This window comes from Telopea speciosissima, chromosome 2, assembly GCF_018873765.1.
Source record: "Telopea speciosissima isolate NSW1024214 ecotype Mountain lineage chromosome 2, Tspe_v1, whole genome shotgun sequence".
NCBI lineage: Eukaryota > Viridiplantae > Streptophyta > Magnoliopsida > Proteales > Proteaceae > Telopea > Telopea speciosissima.
The window spans coordinates 50170035-50194432 of NC_057917.1; the positions used below are offsets into that span (position 1 = coordinate 50170035).

A 24398-nucleotide genomic window follows, 5' to 3' on the forward strand; every position below is an offset into this window, starting at 1 on the left:
GTGTCAGGAGACGATGGTTAGGATCTGTCCACACTGCTGCCACACCTCCACCAGGCCTAGTTCACATGTCAGAACTCACCAGAACTAGTACACATGTCAGGATCCAGCATTCAGTCAAGAGAAGAAGAAATTTGGTTTATCCAACCCTCCAACCAACCAAAAACTTAGTCAGGGTCTGTTAAATAGGGGATTGATTCCTTAGCCTTCTACTGTGCCCCCCCCCCCCCCAAAAAAAAAAAAATAAATAAATAAATAAATAATCATTCTGTCCTCTCTTGACATGAATACTATTTCATTTTTCTCTAACCCAAAAAGACATGGAAAATGACTATTCTTGATGAACTTTGCATGTTAAATAGGGGATTGATTCCTTAGCCTTCTACTGCGCCCCCCCCAAAAAAAAATAAATAAATAAGACAGCATCATTCTGTGCTCTCCTGACATGAATACTATTTCATTTTATTCTAACCCAAAAAGACTGGAAAATGACTAAGCACAGTCACATACATTGTTCTTGATGAACTTCGCACGTTGAGCAAATTTTAGTGTGCTTAGTGTCTCCAACGAACAGCTGCAAGCAACCAGAAATTTTTCCAAAGACAGAACTTAAATGAACAAACCTAAAGGAAGAAACCAAGTTTGACAGCCAAAAAGAAAACAATGTATGCCTTTTGGATGCAAACATATTGATGAACAATAATATAAGCAAGGAATAATGTAAGTAGATGAGTCACCAACCAACTAGATGGAGTTATATTTGCAATTATAACTGTTTTCGAATTCCCTCCCAGTGAATCCTGCAAAGAATAAGACAATCATAAAGTAGTAAATTTCCCACAGCAAGTACACGAACAATTTGGCCTACCATAGTAAGTGATTAAGATTCCACAGTAACAGTATGACTCACTTTATATATACTCATACACATTAATGATATAGCCTTTTTTTGGTTTTAGAGACATTAACTGGTTCAATTCTCCAAAAAAGCTTCAATCTTGTCCGAAACAATATAGCAAGGCCTAGAGATATTAGTTCCATATTATGATTAATTAGTTATCTGAACTAAGTAGGCTTTAGTGGAGCTAGTCATATTTGATTTCTCGCTTTGATCAAGAATAAGTTTAATAGTAATGGTATCACAAATAATTGGCCAAAATCCAGCCAAATTTGTGTAGTATTTCAGATGGTCTTAATCATTATGAACTAATTTGGTCATCCTTGAACTGTGTCAACAATTGACCCCAGCTCAAGGTTATTTCATTTCCTTAGATTTGATAATTGATATACAAATCAACATATTCTTCTAAGTCCAGACGACACTTAATCTCCAAGAAATAAAATGGAGCATCTGAAAAGATAAATGAATTTATCCTTTGAAACATGACAAAAGGATGACAATTCACTTCCACATATAAAAGCATGATTCCTGATTGTTACCAACCATTGTTACAAGCTAGATTCCTTTGGATTAATGAGATCTTTATCACTTGCTAAGACATCAAAAACCCACTTTTTAAGAACTACTAGTTGTGAATATTAAGAAAGTTCATACTAACAATCAGTGTAGTGAATTTTAGATGATTTGATGAAAAATAAAATGAAAATTATCCATCATTCATGGCTGAGGTAGAGCTACCTGAAGCAAAAATGTAAGCTTTGAATCGCGATAGGGAACATGAAGCGACTTCCCATTAGAAATACTGACAAGGTTCATGATCACTAGTCTGCAGATCATGAACAAATTCAATTACTCAAATTAAATAACCATCCCAGGGGGGGGGGGAACTGGAATGGGCCATATTAGACATTGAGAAGAACAACAAAGAGCTGGAGAAGGTTGACATTTATAGATATCCACTCAGAACTACAGATGCAGTAACAGACCCTAATGTTGAAAGTGACTTGTTGATGTTAGTGGCTTCCTTGAGACGTTCGCCTTCAGCACCTGAACTCTTCTGCCTGTGATAGAAAAACCAATAGTATGACAAAAGAGGAGAATTTTTTTTTATTATTATCAATCTTTTCCATTGTAAAAACCTCCATTTTACAACAGAACACTTTATGAATGGTATTACCTCTCTGATCCTGCCAGATCTACAAGATTTAGCCGAGAAAATCTGTGATGAGTTACACCTTGGGATTCCCACTACAAATAAAACTTCAGTTAGAATCCTTTTTCCATGCATCTTCCCATAACCCATTTTGATACCTATCAACTAGAAAACCCAAAACAACAGAAAGAACTCAACTACCCACCTTACTTTCAATGACACAAGTGAAAACACTATGAGAACGGCTGCTTGCATGATTCATGTTAGTGGCAGCCACCTTTCTGTTCGCTGCTCCCTATAAGCATGACCATAATGGCTTTCAGATTAGTCAAGAAGGAAAGAATTAGTGGAATGATACTATCCTGGAAGCCATGATCACCTAGATTCTTCCAGCCCAATGCACTCATGTTGATCCAATAAAACATGTGTCAATAAAACTGAGTATTTATTTGAAACAGTAAAAACGTAGTAAATTTCCAAAATATATATTGAGAACCACTGAAAATGAACACATCAACCTAATGACACAACTGATACATAGGTAAGGAGGCATGGCACAGCTGAAAATGATAATTTTGAGACATCATACATTTATAAATATGAAACTAATAAAAGCATCAGTGCCTAATGAAAAGGAAAAAAATAGAAATGCAAACTAAAAAAAAAAAAGAAAAAAAAAATTGTTAAAATAAAGCAGCATTTTTTTTTTGGTACTGAAAAAAAGAAAAAAAAAATGTCAATTTGATACCTGAACAAGTTGCTGAATAACATCTCGAGCACTTGTGACCTCTACTTCTTTGAGATTCTCCACATAAACACCTCTCTTAGCGTCTTCTCTAATCTGCATCATACCAATCGAAACTTCTCAATAATTCACACTAAAGCTAATGATGGGCATCAGATATGACTAAGAACACTAACGAGAAAACAATCTTAGAAGATAAAAAGGGAGCCATCATCATACACATTTAAAATAAGGGCTGAAAAGCAAATAGTGAATTTGCAGTAACATGATTAAGGCCAGGAATGATTTAAGGAGATGTGATTACCTGCAAATTGACAGAGGATGGATCCAAAAGATCTAGAATTTGTTCATTATAAATTTCCAAAAATGAGCATTTACATGTAAATCTCAGCTTCTCTTCTCTACGAGACTCTTTTTCCTGTCAGCAACCAAATCACACTTCAATCATGAAACTCCAATTTCCAACATTTGGAGGGTTAAAAATTAAAATTTTTTGGACAATATATAGAACTAAACCAACCAGTCAAAAGTAATTCTCAACTATGAAACAAAAATTAAAATTAAGATTCTACTATGCATTAATCAAAGGAAAATAGATGCTTAGAGAGAACAGAAACAGAGTTTCTGTCCTGCACATTTTCATATGTGTGGGCCACTAAACGGGCCTCATAATTGATTCATGCAATGGGCTTGTTTGGGCCTAAAAGTGGGCCAGATATGATGGCCTTGGATGAAGGGTTTGATACTGGCTTGCCACTGGTCCAAATTTACCCATCATGCAAATCCACTATGATGGGCTTTCATATCCTGCAGAGCAGCCTGAAATAAGCCCAAACAGTCAATATTACTTTCATCAATAAGTCTTTAGTGTTTATGAAACAAACGCTTGGTCAGGTTATTAAGTCTAAGAGTGCAGATTCCATGTATAGCTATTTTAGACCACTGTATCATCCTTCATTTATGCCTTGGGAAATCAAGAGTCAAGTCTTTATTGTGTAAGTCCAGATTCATTATTATTCATGTTTTCTAAATTCAAACTTGTAGAGGGATTGTTAAATTGTGGAACACATTGTTTCCGTATTTAATTAGTAGTGTATTTTTAATTGTGAAATTTCACAAGATGATGCATAGGTCAAAGTCTTCTAGTCTGCCACTCCTCTTAAAGAGTAGTTGTCTATGTAACTAATTTGGTTGTCCCTTTTATTATAAGCTAGATTAACTTGGGTGTTATCATTTTTTAGGTATGCATGGGTTGTAAATAGCTGCTTTTTCCTTACATGTGACAAAAAGAAAGAATAAATGAAGATAGCTCTCTTTGCTATTCGCATTGTTTTCTGCTGGTGCTCACTCTCGTTGTTTAACAGTGGGGACTCCTAAATTTCAGGAACAGACCTTAGTTCAAGTCTCTCCAAAGAAGTTGAACCACCTATATCTTCTTTATTCCTGCTCAATATCCCAAGGCCTTATTTTGAATAATATTCCTAAGATATTGTTGAGCTATATTCACTATTTAAAATTATCCTTGACCGTTCGAGGCTAGGGTACATGGGAAATTTACTATGATCTCTTTGCCACTTGACCCTCTGCACCATACAATAGTCGACCACTAGAAAAGTAGAGCGGCCAAAGTTTCCTATATGAGAACATTTTCGCCAAATCCATAAGGGCGAGAACACCAACAAGCATCGTTTTCCATGTCTCTTTGAGAACAGCAACTTTAAAAGCTTTGTAACAATAAACTACTGTGCATTTTGCAAAAGAAACTTGAGCTTTCTCATCTAAAGGCTCTTTCTACTCAAAATGTTTACATTTGCTTCAGAACTATGGGGAGAGGGGAATTTTTTTTAACAGATAGATTTCAAAAAATAATAAACCCATAAAAGTTGTTTTTTAAGGTCCCACACAGTAGGCAGTAGCAATTTTAAAGGTTTCAAATACAACAACTACTGTACATTTTGCAAAAGGTACTTCACTTTTCTCGCGATCATTTTTTCTTCACTTAAAAAAGAGTAATGAGGACAAAATCTTAGTTTGATCATTAAGGAAATTGTAAAGTACAAATTCATTTCAGAGCAAGGACTCCTTTACTCTTTCCAAATGACAAAAGTATAAAGATTTCATTATTCCCTTTAGGCTTTCAGTGCATCCCAAAGATGAGAAAACACTTACCTTCTGGATCCTTGAAAATAGAGATTCAAAGACTCTAGGTGTCATCCCACAATTAACACTATGTCTTCGAGTGCCACCTTCAATGTCTCCCAGCATTGTATGAGTTTTGCCGCTACCAGTCTATAGAGAAACAATTTGAAGTTAGAGAAATGTGGCGCAAAGAATGACTAGACCCAAACCATACCAGTTGCGCACAGGCAGCTGGAACTAAACCATCCCTTCCATCCAATAAATTCAACACCAAGATCATATTAAGTGGTTATTTATATTCAAACCACTTCCCTTGAATCATTAACAAGACACATAAAATTTTACCATGCAATAGATAATAGGCCCCTTCTACACTGTAAAGCTAAGAAAAAGCCAAATGAAAGAATAGAAAAAAAATCAAAAGTCCTCGGAGTCTCACTTGACCATATGCAAACATGCAACTGTTGTAGCCTCCCATACAATTATCTACCATGGGCAATCCAGCCACTTTGAACAACTTCTCCTGTTAAGTAACTTGAGAAAAGTTAATTCTGGGGAAGAAGAGATCATGAAGAGCTACATATATGTTGAAGAATAGTATAACAATACCTGGCTAACATTTTCGTCAGCGACAAGATCAAAGGTAAAACGAGACTCTGGATGCCCAGTCCAGGTAACTGTTTGACAACTGTCCTGACTGACACATTTGTTGTAGCCTTGGAGGGATATTTCAGAGTTGTTGAGCGGACGTATACGGATGATGACCTGCATGATACAAATGAAATCATGATAAGGTTTTCTTTCCCTTTTCCCTGCTTTTTCCTTTGATAATTTCAACACACCGAATATTTCACAATGTTGAATATGGAAGAAAAAGACTTGTCTGAGAAACTTGTACGATATGAAAAATGCCATAGTCGTCCATTGCCATATTCCAAGTTGATTATTAACAGAAAACTTCCATAGCTTTTTTGCCAGGAAAAATCATAATAAAGTGAATAACGAGAACCGAGAATACTTATTTTTTATTGAAAAAGGGCCACATAAGAGATTGTGTAGGTCAGCATCAACTGTACTGATGGAAAGATAATAGCTGAGTATTCTAAGGGCATAAGACTGAGTCGTACATACACCAAGGTTGTCTATTATCATGAGCTCATGGAAAAAGGTGCAACAGAAGATGCAGCTGTACCCAACACTTCAATTTTATGTCATTTCATTAGTAAAAGGAATCCATTCAGTTACTAACAACTGTAGTTCTATTTCTACTTTGGAGTTTTGACACCATTTTGGCACAGCATCTGCAGTGGCAATAATCTTCTGTTATTCAATAAAAAAACTTGCTGGATTTGGCACAGCCAATGCACCTGCCTTTATGGCCCTGCAATCCTTTAAACAAACATCAGGCAAACCCCTAGGAATTATTGATAAAATTGAGAACTTATAGAGCTCGACTCAGACAGTCATTCAGGTAGTAAAACAGTGAACCACTAACAAACTTTAAGACCATAATTTCAAGACCTGGTAGACCAATGATGATTCGCTTCTTGTGCGGGAGCTGTGCACATGCGAATTTATTATGTATACCTTAGTTATTGAAACTGTCAATTAAAGGCCAATCAATCTGAATATTTCTAAAAAACAATGAAAAGAGTTGACCAATCAATGAGGCAGAACCTTCTCCTGTGTGTGAAGACAGTATCATTATCAATCACAGAAGATGTCCTCCCCATGGAACTAACCCACTGCTTAAGAAATCATACCTCGGCTAATGGATTATCGAACCTAGATTAATGATATCCTTTATATAAACTTTGTTTGTCCCCTAAGTTTCACTCTTAGGTAACAGTTAAGTAACAGATAAGGGGTTATTCACAATTCTAACGGACTCTCCTAACAAAAACTGTAGCGGTCAAAACATATTCCTTCTGACGTTATTCCAAAAGTTATCGTAATTCATGTCAAAGGTTCTCAAATCTTTCATAAAATCCCAGTCAAGATAAAAACTTGATACTTCAGATAATAATTTCTTATAACGAATGTACCTGCACATTGTGATCCTTCCAAAAGAATGGATCTTCCTGAAACTCGAAGCTCTGGTCGCTAACTCCATGATCATCCCTTTCACAAATACTTCGGCTCGCCGAAGACTGTAGCAAGAAGTTGTTCTCTTTGGGTTGAGATTTGAACACAACAGGAGTACTCTGAACAGACTCCGAATCCGAGGGTTCTTGAAACCTAAACCGGCTCCTGAGAGCGCTCGCAGCCTCTGAGAAGATGGGCATTTCTTAATCGATTCAGAGCGGCGAATCCTCAAAGCAAATAGATTTAGGGTTGCAGGTGAAATTAGGGAAAACAAGAGTAAATGTGGGAACTTTGGAGAAGAAATTCTACGAGTTGATCCGCACTTCGCAGAGTGAAGACACAGAGAAGGCGATGAAATGTGAAGGGGCTTGTTGTGCTTGTGACCTGTCAGTGCGTCTTGGGGTGGGGGCTAACAGGTGAGGGGGAAGATTGCTGTTTGAAAAAAGGGAAAATGGATTTCGGATCGAAATGATCGGACGGTGGAGAAAGAGGATAAACGGTCCCGAGATCGCGAATTCAAAATTTTTAGACCGTTTGGGTTAGACTTCAGTGGCTTTTGCTTATTTTCTTACTCTTTCAAAAATTGGGTGGACGCATGTTTCTTACCCTGGCAGTGAAGGAAAATTTTCCTACATCATTGGCTGATTTGGACATTTTAAAATGGAAAAATACACGTAGCCTCCTATAATTCACCCAATATTCCTCATGCCTTCTTAGGGTTCTGACAATTCCACATGCACCTATTCAAAATTCCACGTACCACTCCTATTTTTCAAGCTAAAGCTATTTAAGTCCACACCGTTAATTTTAGGCGTTTAATGCTAACGAGAAGAAGGTAATGTATAATTATACCCTTTCTAAGGCTTAATTATGAAAAACCCTTAAGTGGTTAAAACAAAAAACAAGAAAGGTGAAAAAGTAAAATACCCAAATCACCCTCCCTTCTCCTTTTCCCTTTCTCTCTTTCTCTTTCTCATTTTCCCTTCGATCGAAAAACAAGGTAGAACATTCCCTAAACCCTAGCTGGAGCTCAGCGGCGTCTTCTCCGATCTTTCAACTTGTTGGAGGTGCGAATGCAGATTAATGATTATCAAGAACTTCATGATGTCTTTTTGGATGATCGTGCCACTAAGCTTGCAAATTGCTTTGCTCCAGACTCAGGATGGAATCGTCAACTAAATTCCATGATGGTCTTATTTGAAGATGGTGGTCGTGAGTATCTTTCTTGCTCAAGACAATAAACAATTGAATTGCCTGAAACCAGCGGATCCTTCTGAAACCAAGAACACTGAAGGGCAGGAGGATGAAAAAGAAGATGTTTTGACAATTGAGGAGTTTATGAACAAAATATTCAATCATATTTGGATGGAACTCAAGTTCTTCGTTATTACTTTGGTTAAACACCTACCTACGTCCTTCATTTCGGTGAGAATAGTAGAACACATGAATAACGCCCTCCATTTGCTTGAATCTCTTGGAACTCTGTTACATGGATCTGTTACTGATGAAGACCTGAAGTGCGTCTTTTTGGATTCTGAAGATTTAATAAAGACCACAGTTTGTGGTTCCAATGCAATAGTGCTTGGTAGGATCAGAAATCAGTGCCTTGAGATTCTCAAATCCCTTCAAAATTCATTTTCTCTTCCTGAGTTAAAGGATATACATTCGATCACGAATTTCTATTTGCAATATGCTTACCTGATTTTCTGCACCGTTTCAAGCTCAACTAAGTTGCGCACAGATGATGGTGGAATCGGAAAGGTTGGCAGCGCTGGAGGTGGGTTTGGAAAGGGTGTAACGCCCCAAATCCGGGATAAGGATAAGGTGTTGACCCTCACGGAATAACAGTTGAAATACTGTAACCAACTATGAACAGAACTATAAACATTCATCAATATTCACATGTGTCAGAGATATCAAAAGTCTGCAGCAGAAACTGAAATTACTATATACCACATTTACCTTTGTATCACCATATTATACTATCTGTACTATATACAACAGTATCGTATCATCAACTCTGTTACAAATACTAAAGTTATCATATCAATATATCCAAGATCATTCTGAAATGTTCATCCCATAATGTATTTCCAAAATGATAAAAGTGTATCATATACTTCAAAAGTCTGTCTCTGTCTCTGGTTTTGACTCTCTACTTGGAAGGGGGTACACCCTTTCCCTTTACTCTCCTGACATAGTTAGCACGTGAGCACTCGACGTGTGCGTGCTCTACTGTAAAATCAATGGTATCTGTGGAGCGAGATACAGTAGCCCAATGAGAAAGAATACATTCATATCATGCTTTTGAATGTAAACAATATTACTATGATATGCCAATCATCAAATGATATGCTGCTATAACATCTATGAATCTACAATACTATGTCTGATCATACTATAGCTATGATGCATGACTATTCACAATAAAAACATTGTCTATGTCTTATTCTCTGTCTTTACTTTACTTTGTTATTCTTTGTCTTTACCCCTTGCTTTGTGTGTGGTTCACTCTATGTTCTAGGTGATCTGCCACTTAGCTTGTATTGAGAGAATACACTGAACTCTACTATGGGGATATGGGAAGATCCAACTATGGGGATCAGGGAGGATCCGAACACTGTGTATATGTACGAGTCAGCACCACAGCTAAACTCAAGTCACACCTACGGGAATCACTGAAGATTCAGCTATGTGAATCATTTAAGATTCGGCTATGTTTGTGTATCTCTACCTATGCCTAGACTCTATGGCGCAAGGGTGGGCAGTCACAAGTTCTTTATTATGCTTTTCTGTGTTGAGCTTTTGATATTCCTTTACTTTATCGCCACATCTAGTCCTCACTATCTACCTCAACTCCAAGATGAGTAGGACAGTGATGGAATCCCCAGAAAGATTGAGGACCCCAGTGCCCTTCTAAATCCTATTGTTGAACTAGACACTGACTAAACCTTCAGATTCAACTCTATTTTGTCTTTTACTGTTCTTTATTGTGCTATACTGTTCTTAGTTGTACTTTGCTTTACTTTATAGTATTAATAGTTCTGGACTTTAATTCTGTCTTATCATGCCTGACTATTTCTCTTAAACAATCATAAAACACCATCTCTTTTCTATTTTAAAAACATATAATTCATGGGGGCAATGATACTATGTATTATAATGGGAAAACATGCAGAATATGATAGGACTCTCCACATCTGTCTTTGTCACTGTGTAATACAATCTATATCTGGTTCTCAACAGTGTTTCTAACAATCCTCTATCGTTCTTCAAATCCAAATAAACCCCTACACGACATTTGATAAGCATTAATTAGTCTCCTCTTTTATACTATGAGGATAGTGAAAACAATCTCCCACCATCAAATCTCTATTGTTCTTATCTCTATAGTTTTACATAGGCATCTGGGCAACATTTGACAACTCAAAAGTTGAACCAATGGCCAAAACTTGGAAACCTAGCCCTAAAAAATTAGGGTTTTTACTGCTCTTTTCCACATAACTTTGTGGAAACTTATCCTCTTTGTACGAAAATCATTCCTACAGCATAACAGATGTACTGTGTAACTTTTTAACGGATCAAAACATCCAAAACTAAAAATAAACCGAAAAAGAATTTTGGGTTTACCTTTTCTAGGCTTGAAACCCTAACTTTATCTTGAATCTTCGATCTTCTCAACACAAACGATGATCCTACGTTGTTTGCAACATGATTCAACGGTGAATCGATGCTGAAATCACTTCTACTTTAGTTTCCCTTTCGTTTTCTCTTTTCTCTCTGGTTTTTTGACTCTTTAGAATGAACCAAATGAGCCAGAAAACACACTAAATAGGGCAGTTCAAGTTGTGCCGGCTAATGCCTGTGTAGGTTTTTCGTATTTTCTGGCCAATATTTTGGCCATAACTTTCTCATCCAATATCCGTTTGATGTGAATCTTATATAGTAAAATAGATAATTTAATTACCTACATTTCTCATGTTTTAGGCTTTCCCAAAAAACACTAAGGTCCTCAAAAGTTCCCGTAAAGTCAACTTTTAACTAAAAGTGCTAAAATTTCTATTTTTTTGGTCTTTGTTATGGGACACCCATAGGGTCCGTACTCATTGTAGGATCTTTCTAATTTTACTAAATAGTCATAAATAGTGAAAATAATTACATTTACCTTTGCTTTCAAAATATTTTAGTTGGGCTAACTCGCACTAGATTTCGTGAAAACGAACCCGCTTATACCTAATAAACAATGATGATTCAATATTATATACTTTTCTGGGGACGGGGTATTACAAAGGGTGGTGGAGCTGGGGGTGGCTTTGGTAAGGGCGGCGGTGTTGGTGGAGGAATAGGCAAGGGGGGGGGACTCAGTGGTGGAATTGGTAAAGATGGAGGAGTTGGAGGTGGTGCTGGAGGTGGGGCTTCACGATGGTGGTGGTAGTAGTATTGGGTATCTACATTGTAAAAGAAGATGATGATTTGGGGAAGATGATGGCATTTGGTCTTTTAAAATTTAGAAATTGTTAGAAGGGTAGTTTGATCAATAAAAATAAGTTTTTAGCATTTAAAGCTTGAAATTAACAGCGTGGACTTAAATGGCTTTAGGTTGAAAAGTAGGAGTGGTATATGGAATTTTCATGGGGTGCATGCGGAATTGTCAGAACCTTAGGGGGGGCATGAGGAATATTGGGTGCATTTTAGGGGGGTATGTGTATTTAAAACGAAATCATGGATGGTAGAAGCCAGATCTAGCCATTGTAGATTTCCAGATCAGGTTAGGTCTTACGTTTGCTTACGAGGGAGCTTACCTTTTTTTTACAAAAATGTCCAGTATTAGGTAGGTCCCATATACATGTGTGATGCATAAGCATGAGCGATTTATATAATCTTGTAATTTTTAGTTTTTGATGCAAATAAAAACTATATTACTTACGAAAAGATATTTACAGGATCTAAGGAAAAGATCGATAGACTTGTCTGAAACGGCTTTAAGAGTCATTTGTTCTAACAGTCGCTGAAGTTGCTTGTCTATACATAATTTAAATTGAGCAGAGGAGAAACTAAAAGTTAATTTTCAGCTAATTCCAAAAGGGGGTGGAGGATGTTCCAAGGGATTGCATGAGAATGAGAAGGATGACAGAGGTTTGTTAGCTTGTCATTTGTATATAACCTTGTAATTTTGTTTCTTACCAAAAAAAAAAAAAACCCCTTGTAATTTGTTTCTTAAAAACTAAATCAAATTGTTGCATGTAAGCTAGTTTGAGTGATTTACCCACACCAACCAAGTCACAATTAATAAGAAAACAACAGCCTAGCATAGTGGGTAGAGTGTGGTGTGTAAAAAAAGACCACCCTACTAGGAGGTCGAAGGTTCGAGCCTCCCCCTCCTCTCCCCCCCTTAGAATGTAATGCCTATAAAAAAAAAGGGCACAATAAACTAGAAGATGCTAAAAATTCTTAATCCCTATAATTATGCAATATTCAGGGAAGATACTTTTGTGATAGAAATTTTATATGGTATCAGAGTGGGTTTTCATCGACATATCTGTAGTGCCTGCCACACATAAGGGGGAGTATTGGGAGTTTAATCCCACTAGGGGTGCAAGTTTGGCCCTGACGGCCTGAGCCCACCTTCAGCCCGAACAGGGCCTAGGTTGAGATACCTTGGCCCTGAGAGTGGGTCAAGATTGGGAATTTCCGGCCTGAGTCTAGGTCTGGTCGAGTTAGAGTTGATGCCTCGGGCTAAGCCCAGCTCGGCCCAACCCGACCCTGTCTTCTTCTTCTGGTTCTTTCTTTTTTTCTTTTTTGTTTGTTCTTCTTTTTCTTTCTCTTCTTTCTTCTTTCTATTATTCTTCTTCTTCTTTTCAGCCTAGCCAGCCTATGCATCTCCCTTCCATCCCCCCCAACCCCATGATTAAGGCCAAACAGGGTCAGCCTGGCCCAAACCTAAGGGTGGGTCAGGGTTGGATTTTTCTGGACCTGAATCAGGGTTGGGTCGGGCCTAAGCCAAACTAAGAGGACTCAGGATTGGGCTAGCCCCTCTTCCTCCCTTTTATATTTGGGAGTCCCTCCATCTACTATAGTTCAAAGTTTTGGAATGGAAACTTACAGAAATAATTACAATATTCAATATAATTAGCTATGAGTTTTCCAATGTAAACTATTAATGATCTATGTTAATAGCGAACCTTGGTCATTGGCCTAAATATAGACAAGGTAATGAGGTAGTTGCTTCTAAATGGTTATGTGGTGCTTGATATATCAGTTTTTGGAGCTTAGTAAATTGTCAATTTTTTATTGTATTTCATCGGATCATTGTTGAGCTTATGAAATTTATCGATTCCCGTACCTAGGTCTGGCCTGCTTGCATCCCTTTTGTAAGTGAATCTAATGGATTAAATCGGATATCAAAAGTCAAAAGTCAAAACACTTGCGAATTACCAAAATAGTACTTATTGTTAAACCTTAAACTTTTTTTTGTTGGAGGGAGAAGGGGGGGGGGGGGGGGAACATATGTTACTTGTTTTACTTCCTAAACAGATGGAGTAATATGTTAGGGCAAGAGTTTGATGGGATTTTTTATTTCAGGAGGAATTGGGTTGTAATTTCACGTGTTTCTGTGTATGGGCACAGGAACTACTCGATCAAACAATGTTTTTTGTTTTCCAATATATTATGACACAATTTTTATCCGCCCCATGGAGAGAGAATCTCTTAAACCATGAGTTTTGTGAAACCTGGGTTACATGAATGTTCCTGCTACCTGGTTCACAGCCAAAGAAACAAAATCTAAAAGGGTATTTTAGAAAATACAACAAAAGATTTTCCACATGGGAGTGAAAAATTAATCTTTATTAATTGTTCATCACCGGAACAGTTAGGAGGAGAAGAAACAACAGGAAATTCAATTCCAAGAGTAAATGTAGCAACAATGGTAGTTCTTCAGGGACTCAAAAGATGTAGATGGTGATACTTTCACTCTTTCAGACTGAGTTGTACTTAGCAATAAAATCTTTGATAATTTGCATCAACTTGTTTGCTACTGCAGAGTCTGGATTGCGTGTAATGAACGCATGTTCCTGTCCCTCAAATTCAACAAACTGGATAACCTTTCCCATCTCTTTCAGTCTCTTTGCATAATCCGTAATCCGATCTTTTAGCAAATCATGGTCACCAACCACAACCAAGATTGGATCAAGAGCCACTGATTCAAGGTTTGGGCTATCACGTCCAAACGGATTTGCTAATTGGTGATCTCTTGTTCCTCCCACCGGTAATGACAGCCTCCAATACCTATCAACATTATATATAGTCACCAATATTAAATGTTAGTTAAATTCAATTCAATTAACTAGCAGGAAGTAGCACTGCCATGGAAAAGGAGTCACTGTTGTTAACAATGGAATTTTCTAAGTTGGCATTGTTTAATATGCTTGAATAAGATTTCAATACAATTTTGATTAGGAAGAAATAATTTAAGGTAGAGTGAATCCAGTCCATACAAAAAAAGGGCATACACAGTATACGAGGCTAATCCTGTTAAATTCTGGGGAGGGTTATAATGTACGTAGTCTTACCCCCACTTTGCGAAGAGGCACTTTCCTTATTCGTACCCTTGGACGCCACTAGGTCACAATGGAGTAACATTACTTTTGCACCAAGGCCCACCTCAATCATCCAGTGCGTAAATATTTAACTAAGAGTTCACTTGATAACCTTCGCAGAAACTGTTTTTGGTGTTTTTCTGTTCTGAGAAACAGAAAACACCCTAAAAACCACTTGATAAACCTGTTTCGTTTTTAGTGTTTTGTAGAAACATACATTGAAATTTATGGATCACGAAACAGGTTTGACGGAACATGTCCAACTTGTTTTTACGTTTCTTGGCACAAGTTGGACAAAACTCTGCCCTATATTTTTTTGGTGAAAAAAAGGTTTTCCTTCATTCGACCTATACTCTCTTCTCGTCCTTACGAGCCTGGAGGGGGAAAAACCAGCAAGCTCTCACTCCATTCTCATCGTCTACTACCAAGCTCTCACTTCGTGATTTTGCTGATTCTGTGTGTGTGTGAAGCTTAAACCTTTGAAGCTGCATTTGAGCAGAATTAGGTCAGAATCTTTGCTCTAATCAAGTATACACCCTATTTTTTTTATTTTTTTTTATTTCAAACTAATTTCAATGAGGGAATGTGGTGATCAGATGAAAACTGGATATCGTTCTTCTTCAGCATTTCTCTCTCTCTCTCTCTCTCTCTCTCTAGTCTGATATTCTTCAATGGAAGACCATAGAATGTGTGAAATCATTTAAGGCACAATATCTAGGGTTCGACTGGAAGCCATTATTTGCTCGAAATCTGTACAAAAAACCCTCATTTTCCCCTTAGTTCTTCTCTCATTGTTGAACCCTAGATTTCAAAACTCTCACAAAATCGTTGTGTACATTCGTGATTTCTCTCTCTCTCTCTCTCTCTCTCTCTGAAGCTTGAACCTTAGAAGCTGCATTTGAGCAAGATTAGGTCAGAAACTCTGCTCTAATCAGGTATACACCCTATTTATTTTTCTAATTTCAATCTAATTTCAATGAGTGAATGTGGAGATAAGATGAAAACTGGATATCGTTCTTCTTCAGCATTCCTTTTTGACCTTGACATCCGCCATATGCCAGAGTGTAATATTGTATGTGTTTAGATATCATCTTTGACAACAGGTGGGAAGTGAAAAATGGAACTCCATTTAGTCTGTTTAGAAAAACAGATGATATTTTTGTTCGAGTTTTAATAGCTGTTTTTGGGATAGATTCTCTTAGATGGGGAAGATCTTTTGTAGATATTGGATAATTACTTTGACCTGTAATACTCTCCTTACAATATCTGGGCTCCTAGGGTATTGACCAATATAGTCATTACCATTCCAGTAACGCGCTATATTGGGTATCCACAGTTTCCATATGTGACCATATCTCCTCACAATATTCACCACATACGATAATAAGAACCTTCCATCATTATCATATGTGGAATATATCATCTTCCACTATTATCACATGTATATCTTTTCATAGAATCCCAACACCATTGGGTTACCTTGTACAATATATATCTCTCTCTTGTAATCTCTATTGAATCATGAATACAAATCATACCTACCATTACAACATAGGAGAAGCTCCTTTTAAAATAAGAGTGGAAAAGGAGGAAAATAGGAGAGGAAGAAAAGGAAAAAGGGGTGGGGGGGGGGGGTAGGAGTGAACTCTAGAACTCATGTCCCATTTTTAATGGAACTAAAAGAGAAGGGGGTGGGGAGGACATGGTTTTGATCATACCAGACCTGAAATTTCAGTACAGCTCGTTTAGTCTTGAAAGTCCAATATGAAGACAATTTAATAATTAAAATGAACAAAAGAGCTGGGGTTCCTCCAATGAAATTTCGTTTAGTCTATTTTTGTGGTTATTATCTCTATTGAATTTTGTGAAACTTAAGCATATTTGTCAAATCTAATTTATATTTGCAGTCTCTCTTATAATTATATTTATTTGTGTTTTTGGGGAGGGATGGAGGGAGGGAGGGAGCTTAGAGACTGTAGTTTTTTGTAGTTTTTTATTTCCTTTTTGGCATTGGGTTTTCCATGTTCATCATCCACATATATGAAGGAGCTATGGAGAAATATTATTTGTAGCACAAGTAGACTTTTCCTTCTTTTTTCCAACCTCTTTCCATCATAACAAGCCTCTTTAAACAAACCCTTTGAAAGCTTGCCCTATTTATCTCTTATACTTCTTTTTTGAAAGCCAGCCAACATTATGCTTTCAGATTGACTCATATGCATTTGCAAGATCCAAAAAAATCTCAAGCATCATAGATCAAGAAGAGAAAAAGATAAAAAAAGAAACAGAGAAAATGAAAAGGAATTCAAAAGCCAGATAGAAAGAAATCAAGCTTGTTGTATCTACTTATCTATTGTGTTTGCGTAAGGGATTTGGACCTGGATGGATTTTCTTCTTTTCAACACCAAAAACTTCATCACCAAGCTAATAGAGCCTATTTTTGACTTGGGAAAGGAATTTACTGCTTGATTCAATTTAAATTTGGTGCAAGGCTGTTGTTGGAACTTTCTTGGTATCCTGATTTCAGAGCCTATTTTCCACTTGGGAAAGCTATATAACCAGCGTGTAGAGAGAGAGAGAGAGAGAGAGAGGGGTTGGGGGCTATCTGGCTATCTTACTACAAAGTTTGTGAGGGAGAAATGTCTACTTACTGCAGTTTATGTGAATAGCAGTTGAAGCCATTTTACTAATTTTCTTTGCAAGAATGAATACATGATAATCAATAAAATAAGAGAAAAAATATATTCAATAATTGTATGGTTCCTGGTGGATGGATGAGATCATGGTCTTTGTATAGGGTCTGATGTATTTTATATAATCCTTTGAATAGATTTCTTTTATTAATTTATATTAGATAAGGATTAATGAGTTGGGTTGAGTTGAGTTTCTTTTCATTAACTTGTTTGGCAAATCAAAAGTCCTAGTCTGATTTGGAGAATTCTTGGTTTAAGTTGGAGCCAATGCTCTTCAATAGTAAATGCATATGTGAGAGACTTTCTATTTTATACTATCCAAAGTCTTCTCTCAAAAAATCTGATCTTATGGGCTATTCTTTTCACAACTTTCAGTGGTGCTGATGAGTTGCCTCTGATGCTAGAGATTGTTGTTTATCTGATTCCTAGGTCTGAGGGTATGTAAGACTCTTCTATTATTTCCCTTATCTTGTGGAATTTTCTTTGCTTTTATTCTGCTGTGCCATTGTCAATTGGTTCTGGTTAGACTACTACTTGGATTCTATACTGGATTATGTGATAGTTTTACTTTTCTATTTTTGGTTTATTTAGAGGGTTTAGTCTAGATTGAGTCTAGCTTTACTTGGATTCTACTGTTCTAATTTTATCAGGTGAAGTAATGGTTGCAATCTCACTTAGTCGATCCTATTTTAATTGTATTATCTTCATGCTATTAAAGGATTTCTTTACTTACAGCAAATACTTAACTATTTCACATACAAAGCTGTAAGGACTGTTCTTAACCAGCTTTATGAGATGAACCCAACACAGTACCATTGGTTTTTTATAGGCTCACAATACTTTGAATCTTAATTGAAATTTAGAAACCCCATTGAGTATTCTTTTTGAAGCAAGGTTTGTGTCAATGTTTCAAGGTTACTTGTAAGTTTCAAACTCTACTTGATGGATCTTTAGCTCAAGTTGAAAAGAACACTTGGAACATAAGCATGTTATAAGGGATAGTGGTTCAAATCCACTAAGACCCTTTTTATTCAACCGTTCAAAACATAGTCAGTTAAGATAATTTTTGGATGACAACTGTCAGCCTTTTGTTTGAGGTCTTATAACAAATTGTTTGCTTTTGTAGTAGGTGCAACCAAGGATCACCCCTGTGTCTATATACATTATTAGAATGTAGAGATTATGTGTTATCCACTGGAAAAGTAGGAAAATGATGTTAGTTGTTGTTATTGATATTCAATAGTTTCCTCTTGATTAACCATCTGTTCCAATTGCTTACAGATAGGTTATCAAATGACCTCTATTCCAACCACCTTAAATACCGTTAATAATTTTTATTAGTTGAAGTACATTCTTAAAGATAAATGCATTATTACAGTTTAGAAATATTGATTGTAATATCACAAAAATCTGATTTTGATTTAGAAAAGTAGTAGGACGATTTTATAATTATTGGTAACAGTATAAGAACATGTTTCTGGAAACATATTTTATCAAACACCAATGGTGTTCCAAATGTGTTCTGGAAACGTTTCCAAAACAGGTTTACCAAACACTACAAAATCAAAGCTGTTTCTCAGCACAAAAACGGAAATAAACTGTTTTTGCTGTTTCTCAGCACAGAAACAATTAAAAGGTTATCAAGCGGGCCCTAAATTCCCTAGTTGTAGGGCAATTTACAAATTGATTACAGAAGAACAACATCCCTACCATGGTTATAAGAATTCATTCGATATTGAATCCTGACAGGTCTTGGATCAAGGATCAGAATCACCCTAAGGATGCAAATGGATAGTCGAAAATTTGAATTCGATTTGCATCCGTTATCCATACCTGTTTAGGGGCATCCATATCTGTTCAGAGGATAACTGTATCCGAATTTAGATATAATCCGAAAAAATATCTCTGATTTGAATAGATATCAACAAATATTAAAAAATTAAATAACTAATAATCTTGAAGGTTCTTGAAGATTTGATAGGTTGTAAGAATGAGAAAAAGCAAAGACATCTGAGAGACATGAATTGAGTGAATCATATCTTCTTGGGGGAGGAGGATCCAGGTTACACAAATCAAGGATGGTAACGGATAGTTGAAAATATGAATTCGATTCACAACCGTATCCATTTAAGGATATCTGTATCTAATAAGGGAATAGCCAGATCCAATCACATCTGATCCGTATTCGCTCAGTTTACATCTCTACATCAGCCCCTAGATCAGTACCATCCCGATACCGATTCCTATAACAATGATTCTCCACTCGGTTGAATTGGTTGAGACAAACAAACTGCTTTAAAATCTCTTGGAATTTCTGAATGCGCTTAAAACTAGAAGTTCAGAACAAATAATCTATTAAAATTTAAAAAAATAAAATAAAAATAAACTAGAAGTGTTGTCACTGCTAAGATATCCTAGACTAGATATATGACCATTTTTTTGGTAAACCTAAAAAAACTATCAGTGTTGTCATTGCTAAGATCCTAGACTAGATAAATGCCATTTTTATTTTTCTTTGTTAACCTAGCTATGTGCCAATTAAGATGAGAAAGATCCTCTAATATAGAGGCATTAGCTTAGATGGAATTTTCAATTTCACTGGGGTTGAACGGTCTTTTCGTGTGCCCTTGTGTCTGTAGGTGCAAGAACCATGCAAGGGATTAACATTCTTTTCCCCTTATTTTAATTTATAATAAGGGAAGAAGAACGCAGCCAGGTCACATGGCTCATGCATCAATGCGAGGGCCAATGGGAGTGCGTCAAGGTCATCGACTAGGGGGATTTTTTATTTTATTAGGGGGTGAGATGGTCATTAAGGGGGGTTGTGTATGAGGCTACACGACCAGGCAGCATTATTTTTCCTTGCACCCTTACTCCAAAATAGGACCGCACGAAATGACCTTGTGATGGTCATTTTGCGTGCCCCCCGTGTCTGTGCACAGGAGCCCTGCACAACACTCGACCGGGTAGCACTCTTTTTTTTTTTTTTGGAGACAAGAGGGGTATCAGACTTTAGGCTGACTAAATCCCCCCTGGGCTTGTACATGACCCCCGCGCCACGCACGAACCGAGAGCTTTTGGGCCCTAGTGAGCCTCAGGCGGGTGGCCCCAAGAAATTATGCAACGGCGAAGGTTTGATCACGAGACCTCGCTTCTTGAGGCGGAGTCTCATGTCCCCTCCAAGCCAGCTGTGCTAACCCCTTGGGGTTACCGGGTAGCACTCTTCCCCTATATATATTCATCGGAACGGTTGAGATGGGAGAACTCACATGTCAATATATTCCAAATGGAGGTACGTTTTCGTCGGCCCCTCCGCTTCGGACCTGGTCCGCACTGTCCCACCAAAAAAGGGGTTCAAGAGTATGTAACCCCGAATCTGAACTGGTTCCATTCCGAACGATCCAGCACCGAGTCGAACCGCCATATGATGAACGATAGTGCCGCCAGCCGAGTCCCCGCATATGAAAACTCGTCGGAAATCGACCAAATCAGCAGTTAACCAAGGATCAGGGTTGCCGGATACAGCCTGAGCTTGAAGCCACGTAACGGAACTGAATCCGTCTTCGATGGCGGCTGGAAGCCGATTCTCAGGTGCGAGTCGGTAATCAATCGATATGATAACAGCTTGAAGCTCAGAAGAAAGACGAAGGCAGTAGTTGTGGAATTTGAGCAAATTACGATAGCCGAGACAGAAGCCGCCGCCATGAATGTAGTAGTAGATTGGGAGCTTTGTGTTTGTGGAAGAAGAAGAAGGCTTGTAGAGACGGAGATGGAGTTTATGAATCGGATCAAAGAGGACATCCTTCCAAACCACAGAGCCATCATCATCGACAACAATGTCTGCAACTGGTTGAGATTTTCGGACTATGGAACCATCGCTGTAAACTAGGAGGACTCCTCGACAATCTTCCACCACATAGGGAACGGTGGTAGCGTTGTTGGTGTTGGACATCTCTCTTTGATGAGTTAAGTTCTAAACCAGGTGAGTGAGAGGGGTAGTCTTACATTTTCATTTCATTTATATAGATTGGAGTTGTTTCCAATTGTTTCTTATTGTAAATAGATGGCAAGATCCCTACGGCTTCCTTGTAGTAAATATCTATTGGGATAGGATCTCTTACAACTACAGTTTAAGAAGGAATCTACACACTACAATTAATGCGGGGTTGAAAAGTGATATCTTTCAGATGAGGTCTACATGGAACCCACAAGATTATAATAAGATAGAAAAATGTCAGTGTGGATCTCACTGTTTATTATGTGAGGAAAGCATTGTAACATATATTTTTTTTCGCATCTCCATATAATGAGATTTTCTTATTAACACCTGTAGGTACAAGGGATTTTTATACTTCTGTCCTCTCTTGGTTTAACTTGGATGGTCGAAAGAGAGATGAATATTTTGAATTTGAGAGTCGCCACTTAAATAAGGGTCTATGACCCATAAATGTTTTCTCTCTAGAGGCGGGGAGGTGTGTGGAATGATTCACAATCGATAAAGTAAGAGTCTTCCTAGATCTCAGAGTACGTTCAAAGTTACATGCTGGGAAATTTCTACACATCCAACCTTGCCCGGACAGAGGTCTATTTCTTTCTATTTAGACCATTGCCACTAATTATACTAGTTATTGACTAGCATGCATTATAAAATAGTAAATCTAATGAGGATCTAGGTTTTAGGTTGAGAATTATATATAATAATATGTAAAATAAAAAAAGGTAAAAAGAAAGGGATGGGAGAAACCAAACCTAGGCATGAAGTTGTCCGGCTGCCTATGTATCCCAAATTGTTAGGGAATCAGATCGAACATAGTTGTGGGAGAATCGTTTTAAAAAATCATTTGGGCAAACTTCTCGGTGTGAAATGAAAACCCCAATTTAGGTGGCATAAATGAAAAAAATAGAGACACTTACAGTGCAGATAAGGGCATCTTTTGAGGGGTAGGTTTTGGACCGTTGGATTAAAACACTTAAATTTTATGCGTTGATTTGGAATACAATGGTATACACTTAAAATTAAAAAAAAAAATGTATCCTTTTTTGGTACGAGATACGTGTTGTCTTACCAAAAAAGAAATACGTATGCTATAATCGAAATCCACCCTAAAACAGCCTTTCGTCTTCTCGCCTCACTCCCCTAGGCTTCTCAGCTGATTCGTGCTTCCCACTTCGAATCTCATCAACAACCTGTAGGAGAAGCAAAAGGTACTACGTCTGCTCTCTTTCTTGCACATGTTATTCAGTGCAACTGCCAGGGTTTGAATTCACCCCAGTAGCATGGGTGTGGCTGAACTTTTAGTTACCTACACTTTGGAGATTCTAAACCCTCCTTTTCTGCTGTAGGTATAATGGACCACCCCATTTGAGTGGTGTGATGGCTAAAAGGGGGCATTTAACTATTTTGAAAGGAAAAAATTGAAATTAGGAAAATGATAAAAAAAAATTACCTATTTCGACTCTAAGTAGGGTTTACCAGTCTATTCTTGCAAAATCTCGGTGCTTTTGATGCTCTTCCAGGCCCGCAAGAGCGTTCTAGGAACTTCTCTTTCAGGATTTTCTTTCTTGTAAATCCCCTTTTCTTTCTCTCTTTCCTCCATTGGATTTTTTTTTTTTTTTGGATTTTGAACTGTGTTTTTCCTATTTTTAATAACTATTTATAGCCAAATGAGGAAAAAGTTTTTAATCGATGAATTGAAGTTTTCGTTGGCAAAAAAAGGTGGGTTCTGATAGCAAAAACCCAAAATCATTGGCAAACACCCATTTCGCTGGGTGTTTCTCCAACAATATAGGGTTTTTTTTCGATGGACAATCTTGATATTCATTGGTGAAATTATGGGTTTTGCCGACTTCCTAGTTTTTATGATTTTGTGTGTTTTTTCCTTGTGTGAATGCACTATCCTTGAAAAATCGTCATTGTTGGGGAAGAGTGAACAATTATTTCTAGATTAAACAAATGCTAGGCTTCACTAAAAAATAATGCCTGAAGAGTCCTTGAGGGTGACAAAATCCAGTATCTATAGAATGCCTCTCTTTAAGTGAGGGCACGTAGTAGATGAGAGTCAAAGAAATAATTCTAAATTTTGTCACACCTGAGTTAAATACTTTTGGTACCTTGCTAAAGGATGACAACGGCGCAATGCAAATGAACAATACAACCAAGTTTGGTAATATTGAGCAGATGAAGAAGGGAGGATAGGGGAGCCAAGACCACGCCGTGCTTCTTCTCCATCTCTAGTCCTTCATCAGTAATTGGGAAGAAGGCGAACCTCTTTGTCTTTGATCTCCCCTTGAGGTGGAGAATCAAGATTCATCCAACTCCACACTGAGCTTACTCAATCTCCCTGTAGACCCTGAATTTTGTCACCCCTCAGTGATGATGACAGTCAGAAGTGGATTGACGAAGTATCTCTCTCAAGAAGGACTTGACCACGTTACCTAACCTACCCCACCATGGCCCTGATAAGGTTCGTATAAGTATTTTTTAAGTGCAAAATATTCAATGATAGCCAAGGGGGCAACAACACTAATTAAAAAAGGTTGTCGGGAGTTCCCCCGACACCAAATTAGGGTTAGTCTTTCTTCTAAAATTAAAAATATTTTTCGACTAAGACTTGAACCAATACTCACACCATTGAATAGTGTTAAGAAAGACGATTCCAACGGTATGTTACATGTCAAAATCCGATACCCGAGCACGAGATGGTACCCAAAATAATCAAAATCGACATTTCCAAGCCAAATTGGAGGACCCGAGACCCACAAAGAGGAACCACAGCTCTCTTGGCAGTTCCATGGATCCATGGAACAGCACCAGATCTGTGGCATTCAATTCAAGGTGAAAAAAATCTCAAAAAAACCTAACAAATGTACCCTATTTATACCCACCTTCACCTTTGTGAAGATCGATTCTTTTTTGAAAATTCAAGGTTTTCTTCTCTCCAGAACTCCGAATTCAGTGAGATTTTTGAAGATCGATTTCTTTTTGGAAATTCAAGGTTTTTTCTCCCTAGAGCTCTGAATCCAGTGAGATTTTTGAAGATGGATTCCTTTTTCAAGGGTTTCTACTCTTTAGAGCTTTGAATCCAGT

General features: G+C 37.4%; 2 protein-coding genes and 1 long non-coding RNA gene across 14 annotated transcripts in view; 1 reads left to right on the plus strand and 2 right to left on the minus strand.

Annotated features, from left to right (window-relative positions):
• LOC122652067 (kinesin-like protein KIN-12E) overlaps window positions 1-7416 on the minus strand; it is a 21306-nt gene extending 13890 nt beyond the window's left edge. For 6 of the 12 annotated variants that reach the window (XM_043845732.1, XM_043845733.1, XM_043845726.1 and 3 more), the window contains exons 1-12: window positions 6981-7415; window positions 5545-5700; window positions 5375-5458; window positions 4966-5085; window positions 3101-3214; window positions 2800-2892; window positions 2257-2346; window positions 2076-2146; window positions 1885-1959; window positions 1637-1724; window positions 739-797; window positions 508-571 (exon numbers count right to left, since the gene is read on the minus strand). In XM_043845732.1, the coding sequence (XP_043701667.1) occupies window positions 508-571; window positions 739-797; window positions 1637-1724; window positions 1885-1959; window positions 2076-2146; window positions 2257-2346; window positions 2800-2892; window positions 3101-3214; window positions 4966-5085; window positions 5375-5458; window positions 5545-5700; window positions 6981-7220 (1254 nt within the window). In that variant the 5' untranslated portion in view covers window positions 7221-7415. Of the gene's footprint in view, window positions 1-507; window positions 572-738; window positions 798-1636; window positions 1725-1884; window positions 1960-2075; window positions 2147-2256; window positions 2347-2799; window positions 2893-3100; window positions 3215-4965; window positions 5086-5374; window positions 5459-5544; window positions 5701-6980 lie in introns of all 12 variants that reach the window. The other 6 variants (XM_043845735.1, XM_043845727.1, XM_043845731.1 and 3 more) reach the window with 3 other exon arrangements.
• LOC122652069 lies at window positions 1534-23181 on the plus strand. Its single transcript, XR_006331551.1, has 3 exons — window positions 1534-1544; window positions 18047-18129; window positions 23166-23181. It is a non-coding gene; the product is annotated as an uncharacterized LOC122652069 (long non-coding RNA).
• On the minus strand, window positions 13982-21265 carry LOC122652068 (probable carboxylesterase 15). The gene is made up of 2 exons (XM_043845737.1): window positions 20581-21265; window positions 13982-14307 (listed from the first exon to the last, which is right to left on the minus strand). Exons 1-2 carry the CDS (start codon window positions 21261-21263, stop codon window positions 13998-14000), a joined length of 993 nt encoding a protein of 330 aa, XP_043701672.1. The 5' UTR covers window positions 21264-21265; the 3' UTR covers window positions 13982-13997.
• Window positions 23182-24398: the final 1217 nt, after the last annotated feature.